Here is a 6,996-nt window from a genome sequence, read left to right as displayed (position 1 = left end):
TGTTAATGGCACAGTGTAGTATTATACGTTAACTGCCTGCTGTACTGCTATCAGGTGTCCTGGGTTTAGATGCTCTATCATACATACAAAACTCACTTCATTTAAAATATTATTTGTTGAGGCAAGAAATAACGGGGAGAAACAGACATGAGGTTTGTGTCCATCTTATTTTTCTTGGAATTTCTCTCCATTTTGCTGTGAAGTTTTGCATCCACGTTGCTTTCATATTTCCCCTCAGAAGAGGGCAGCTCGCTGTCTTTCAACAGAAACCGCACTGACACCGGGCCCCATATTTACTGTCCTGCTGTCTCCTGTTGTGTAATAAGCCACATGGAGGGGTAACCCTCCTGCAGCAGGGCCCTCACATGTTGTAAGCCACGTATATGGGGTCCAGCTGGTCGGCCAGGAATCCGTCTCTGAGGTGCATGCGTTGCTTCTCCCCTCGGGAGTTGATGGGGATGACGCCGGGGTCGACCACCACCACCACCCCTACGATGAGGTAGTGCTCCTCCAGGACAACGTTGGTGACCAGGGCCACCAGGTCCAGGGCCTCCTGCTCGGATCCCTCCAGCTCCACAACCACCACGAGAAGGTTGGTCCAAGTGAACACCGCACTGGAAGGGGGAGAAAGAGGTGGATGCATGTAGGGAAGGAAAAAAGGAAGAGATGATAGGAGGAGAAAAGCAGGTGAGCATAAGGGAGAAGACAGAAGAAGAGAAAAGTTAGTATTTTTAATATAAAGTACATCTGACTACATAATGAATATTCAAACTGAATAGTAATAAAGTAGTGATCTATAATTTCTCACCATTCAGCTATGCTCTTGTGTGAACGGATAACAGAGGTCTCGATGTCTATTGGGTGGTACCTCATTCCCCTCAGCTCCAGAGTCTCATCAAGAGAGCCCACCACATAGAGGGCGTCATGGCGCTCTGAGACAAGAACACACACAGATTTGTCAGTTTTTATCTGGTAAGTTAAAGAAATCAAGTTTTGAGGTGAAAGAAGGAGGTAGAAAATATCGTCAGTTTTCTGTGTTGAAAAAATATCAAAGTATGAGTCCAGCTTACACCAAAAACAATACAGTGACAGTAAGTCAGAGCAAGCACCAGTGATTCTCACCTCCACTGGCATCAGTCAGCTCAGTGCGCCGCAGGAAGCCAAGGTAGCCCGTCCTCGCCCAGACAGTCTGGGTGTCGCCGAAGCTGAGCTTTGTGTTGAAGTGGTCTGCATGCAGCGCCTCCTCGCCGTACACTGTGTAGTAGCCTGTGGCATTGTGAGGACTGCTCACCCAGACCTATTACACACAAACTCATGACAATTGGTAACTTACACAGAAGCTCATACACAACTGACACTCTTTTGATTAAAGTTATGGATCTAGTATATGTCATTATCCAACATTTATATGCAAAAAGAAGGTACTGATTGGTCGTCATTAGCAATAAAATTACAAATAAAAATAATTGCAACTGTTTTTAAAACTGGACTATTAATAAAATGTCAAATTCTTCAGTGTTCATCACCTGTTTGTGGGTTCCTGTATAATGAGCCCAATAAAGATGATAATATTAGTTAGTGCTGCTGCATGGCTCCATTTCTCAGGCAGTAAGTTTACTGCAGGTTATGGACAGGTGCAGCAGGTCAGTATTCAGGTTTCTCCCTTACCCTCGACCTTATTTTGGAAGCATTACTTACGTTTTTAACTGTAGCAGTGATACAATATGAAGCTATTTCTTTTTGTTTGTTTGTGTGTGTGTGTGTTGGAGGTCGGGTGGCAGAGTGCAAGGACAGGCTCTGTAGTGAGAGCACAGCTTTTCTGGAAGTGGGTCTGAATTTTACAAATAATCAAATGTTCTGCGGTGGAAACTAACTTAATTTGACTTCTAAAAGCAACTTCTTTCTATTTTCTTTCCTTTCATCCAGCCCTGTCTGAAGTCTTTGTCATGTACCTGCGTACATGCGAAAATCTGATTAGAAACTCTGTTATGTGTATACATGGCAAATGAACTGGCTCCAGGAGAAATCTAGCTGTGAAAACCAAGTTGCTCTAATATCATATCCCCATTACAGACATTTGGTGTCTGATGTCTTAAGTAGATGTAAACGGACTGGTTGTGGGTCACAAGCAGGTGAAACAGGTGATGGTGAAAAAAGTATGCTCTGAAAAACTGATGATGACGTTACCTCTCCTAGGTGGGAATCACCCAGGGGTCCTTTAGTCTCTGTGTTGGCAATGATCACCTTCACTCCTGGAAGGATCTACAACAGCAGACAGCAAATAACCATGACAGCTTGAGAAAAGAACAGCATAAAGTCACAGTTGTTTGTAGTGTTTCAGTGCTTGTTTACATGATGACGTACCTTCCCAGACTCCATCAGTGGCAAACTGTGTGGCGACCCTCTCTCTACCAGGCGAACCCTGAAGGAGATGCAAATAAAAAAGGACAAAATGAGCAATTTCACTGACTCGTCGGTCACAGTCCACATAGCTGCAGTGGCGCCCCCGTACCTATCATGCCGTAGAGCTCTCATGTCCACGTAAACAGTAGTGGGGTCTGGTCCAGCTGTGCCCTGGAGTAAAACAAGCAGAGTGGGACATGAGTCAATAATGTAACTCTTTCAGCCCTGACATTAAAGCTGTATCTTGCCTGAGTGGAGGGGAGGTGGAAGCTGCTTATGATACAACTGTTGACAAAGCAGGGGGGGCAGCCAGAAGCCAACCAGCCAGGCTACGACAGTTAGGACTCAACCATGTAGCCACAGACACCGTAAGTATCTGCAGAGTTAAATTCACCTGCTCTGATGCTGCCAGTGTAAGAAGGTTGTGAAATGCTACAGTTATTAGAAGCCTACAAGAAATAAAAAATGAACTGTAGTTTATTTCCCTCAAATTTTTATCTTCTGTCACAAAAAAGGCACATAAATATCAGAAAAACTCAAACTGAGCACCATTTGTTTTGACTAAATGTCTATAGCTCTGCCATGCTGCTGAATTCTAACTGAACCATTTCTCAAGAACTGATTCTGGTTGTCAGATATTGATTCCTTCTGCTTTGGGATTTGTCATCATTGGTGCTGTAAGACTAGTCACAACACATTATGTTTTCCATCACTCCTTTGCCAAGCTAGCAATGAGTTGCTGTATGGTCATGTGTGAGGTCAAAGCCAAAACACAGAGCGGGCTCATTCAGTTTAATGAGCCGGCATGTCGAGCCAAGCAGAGGTTTCAGCAACAGAGCAAAAACATCAACCAGAGGTTAGTCTATGCCATAAAAACCAAAACCAGCGGTCTCATTAGCCTAATTAAAGGTGGATCAATCATTAATTTCAAACATTTCCCTTTATGAACCTGTTCAACATGTTGGCTCGTCCAATACAACTTTAGAATCAAACCCGTGTGTAATTGTTGTTAATGAGGAGTTTAATTCCAAAGTAAGGTTATCAACAGAATATTCATTATATAAATGAACTAAATAATAAATTATTCTGTCTACTACAACTAACACAAAAAGTGTGGTAAATTGTTTTAAATGAAAGTTAGAATATTGGGATTGTCAAAAAAACAACAAAGCATCCTTTCACTGGAAAAACAAAACAAAAACATACATAAAGGATTCTTCTTCTATGTAAATGTTTGTATTAATGACCATTAATGACAGCAGAGTTCATGCTGCTAGCGCATGGTATAATGTAGCAGCACATCACGTATAACCTGTCATAAAGCAATGATCGAGAGGCAGACCGAGCAGCTAAGACTCGGCTAAAATGAATAGCGGTAAAGTGAAGCCGAAGCTTGTCAGAGAAAAAGAAAACCAAGAGGAAAAATCAGTGAATTAAGGTTAAGTGTATTCAAAACTCATGCAAGATAAACAACAAACATAAACACACAGACACACACACAAACAGATCCAGCGGCAGCCCAATGAACAAACAGCAACTCTCATCCTACAGTTACCTGCTCAGCCAGTTTCCCTAACCTGTTGGGCTGACGGGACAGGGCAGGACAGATAAATAAAGATATATATATTTATATATACGTGGACACACACACACACACACACATACAATCACCAGGGATAGGGAGAAACAAGTAAAACAGAACATCGAAGGGCCACAGGAGAAAAGAAAAAAATATCAACAATTTGGTGCATGGAAATCATCTATGAAATATAAACCTTTTAAACTTTTCCTCTCAACCTAAAATTAGCTGATAGAAAAAACCCTCAAAAACTTCTTCATTCAGTTGATAAAATAAATTTCAGTTTTTCACTTAAAAACTTTTTTTGCTTTGGCTTCTGTTACAGGACGTGTGCAGTGTCGCACAGGAGTTGAAAAAAAGCTTTTTTTACCAACTAATTGATGGTTAAGGGGAAGAAAAGCTTTTTAGCTCTGTTTGGAATTCATTTTAGCAACATTATTAATGATTCAATTTTATTTTTCCCTCATCTGATAACTTTTTACTGCCTTTTGTCGGTTTCTTGACTCCATACTTCAAACAGTCCACATGATTATTTCCTTTTCCTGTAACTTTTTTAAAGTGCTGCCAATCCTACGTTTGTCAAGAATTTATTGAATGTTTATCTGAATCGTTGCATAGATTCAGAGCCAAAATTGACAGCCCTGGACTCAGGACCTCTCCAATCCTCCAATCCTCCCCTCCTCTTCCTCCTTGTTCTTCACCAGCTGCTTACCTGCAAACAGATCGCCACATTCACCCTGCAGCCGAAGGTGGTGCTGACGGCTCGTGGTGAAAGCCCCAAGTCCTTGAAGATCTTTGAGAAGGACTGAGTGAGTGCTATGCGGGGCCTCTCCTCTGCTACCACCATGCATGTACGCACACAAGACAGGTTCACATTTCGCAGCTGGAGATGGAAAACAAGAAGCGTTGGATCAGCAAAAACTGAAATTATAGTAATAATGTAGCTTTTTTTTTTCTCAATTTGCAAAGACGACCGTGGGAGTTGCATGTAAACTAGAAATTTAATGGTTACATTTTCATATAAATAGAACTTTCTTATTAGATTCTACTCATTAAACCACAGACATGATTTGTAAAAAATCCCAGTCTGGAGTGCTGCAGACAGTAATCAGCACGCAGATAGAGAGGAGTGAAGTGTGTCACCCCCGAGTGCTCTGACTTAGTGTCGATAATCAAGGCGCTGTGGCAACGGCACCACAGGGAAAAGGATTAATTGAAAAGTCAACACCTGAGGAGAAAAACTGACCCGCAGTGCTTCTGTCTGTGAGCCCAGGCCCTTGGTGCACATCTCCATGACTGAATACGAGCAGAAGGTGACGCGCACTTTGTACTGGCTGACTGCAGCAAGCCACAGAGACGCATTGCTCTCCAGCTCCAGAGGGGGAACCAGGATCGACTGGTGGCCCGAGTACACACTGAAACCAGAAAACACACATGCAAACAGAGAGGCCGAGTGGGAAGACATAGAGGGAAAAGGCTCCACCAGAAAATAACTCAATGTTTGTTCCTGCCACTAGCACAGACTCTTTAACACGGGCGAGCTGCTGGTTTACCTGCACAGACACCAGAGAGCGAAGCCCAGGCCACAGTAGGGGTCCAGACAGATGGCGATCTGCCGGGATGGGTAGAGCTCACACTGCAGTTTGATGGAGCGACACAAGGCACTGGTGGCAGCGTGAGACATCTAGAGGAGACGATACACAGATAGAAGAATGACAACAACTCCTCAAGCTTTTAGGGATCCATTATTTCACTCATGGACACCTCAGCAGTGTGAGAGAACTTTCTCCATAAGAAATCTGACTGTTGCCCAGTATAACAACCCACTCTTTGGATAACCACCAGCCGGAGACTGTGGACTTAAATGTGCTGAGATTTACTCTATCTAAACATTTTGTTTTGTGTTTCGTTAACAAAGACTGACTGGTAGCATCCCGACATGACAGCTGTCCATTCAACATACTTTGACCCCTGCTAAGATGCCTGTTGTGGACACACTGAAGTCCAGGTAAGCTAACATCTCTGGGGTCGGAGGCTTGTACATCTGGGGGCTCTTCTTCCTGGGGAGGTCATCTGGAGGATAAACAGGGGGAGAGTTTTTAAAGCAGGCATGGAAATCACAGACCAAGACATTGTCTTTACTTGACAATCTCATCTTTGGTGGCAACATGAGAACATAAACTGAAGACCTCAGCATGTTGGGTATGTGTATATAATTCACCTGTGTCCAGCACCATGGGCCAGCTCTTGATGTCCACAGCAGCAGCAGCCTCTTTGGATTTCAGCAGCTTCATTATTGCTTGAGTGGTCAGGATACACACCGACTTACTGACCTTTAACACAGATACTATAGTATTACTAAATATATATTATATTACTTTAATTATTCACACAATTTGCTGTTAGAAAGAAAAGGATGGAGCAGGCTCACATATTTAATTTGAGGGATTAAATTAGCATTTTGATGCAGGTTAGTTACCTCAACAATCATCTTGACGGTGGGCAGGGTGGTTGCCAGGTTCTGGGGGTGCGGGGGTCTGACTGTGACTGGCACACAGCCAGCATACAGGCAGCCGTAGAAGGTGGCAATCAGATCGATTCCTGCACAGAAATGTTTATAATTACAGTGTTTTGCATTTTACACCTTGTAGCTGATGAAAAGATTGAATAATCGAATAACACCTTAAAAACTGAAGAGAGGGATAGTGAAGATATGGCTGTGACACACTGAAGAGGACAAGTAGCATTAGGTCCTCTTACCTGGCGGGTAGACGAGCGCTACATGGTCTCCAGTGTTGAGGCGTCCCATCAGGGCTGCAGCCACCCGCTCTGCCCGCTTGTGCAGCTGCAGGCAGGAAGCTGTGCTGGCCACCGTGCCCTGAAGAGAACAAGACAAGTTACTTTCATCTGAACTGCTATTTTAACAGAAATAAAAGTTATAAGTTCAAGGCCAATGAATAGTTTTCATCATCTTGTGAGTGAACAATAGGTAGAGATTTCTATCAAGGTTTCAC

General features: G+C 43.2%; 1 protein-coding gene across 3 annotated transcripts in view; it reads right to left on the bottom strand.

Moving 5' to 3' along the window:
- Positions 1-346: 346 nt before the first annotated feature.
- Positions 347-6,996, bottom strand: part of LOC139292749 (disco-interacting protein 2 homolog A-like) — a 75,079-nt gene continuing 68,429 nt past the window's right edge. For all 3 annotated transcript variants that reach the window (XM_070915117.1, XM_070915118.1, XM_070915119.1), the window contains 13 exons: positions 6,743-6,860; positions 6,462-6,583; positions 6,204-6,315; positions 5,946-6,055; positions 5,536-5,666; positions 5,229-5,397; positions 4,695-4,865; positions 2,513-2,574; positions 2,365-2,422; positions 2,188-2,262; positions 1,123-1,297; positions 809-932; positions 347-614 (listed from right to left, as the gene is read on the bottom strand). In XM_070915117.1, coding sequence (XP_070771218.1) covers positions 362-614; positions 809-932; positions 1,123-1,297; positions 2,188-2,262; positions 2,365-2,422; positions 2,513-2,574; positions 4,695-4,865; positions 5,229-5,397; positions 5,536-5,666; positions 5,946-6,055; positions 6,204-6,315; positions 6,462-6,583; positions 6,743-6,860 — 1,680 coding nt within the window. In that variant the 3' untranslated portion in view covers positions 347-361. The remainder of the gene's footprint in view (positions 615-808; positions 933-1,122; positions 1,298-2,187; positions 2,263-2,364; positions 2,423-2,512; positions 2,575-4,694; positions 4,866-5,228; positions 5,398-5,535; positions 5,667-5,945; positions 6,056-6,203; positions 6,316-6,461; positions 6,584-6,742; positions 6,861-6,996) is intronic.

This window comes from Enoplosus armatus, chromosome 11 (assembly GCF_043641665.1).
Source record: "Enoplosus armatus isolate fEnoArm2 chromosome 11, fEnoArm2.hap1, whole genome shotgun sequence".
Classification (NCBI taxonomy): domain Eukaryota; kingdom Metazoa; phylum Chordata; class Actinopteri; order Centrarchiformes; family Enoplosidae; genus Enoplosus; species Enoplosus armatus.
The sequence above is the reverse complement of the archived record's forward strand: the minus strand, read 5'-3'. Positions and strand labels throughout refer to the sequence as shown.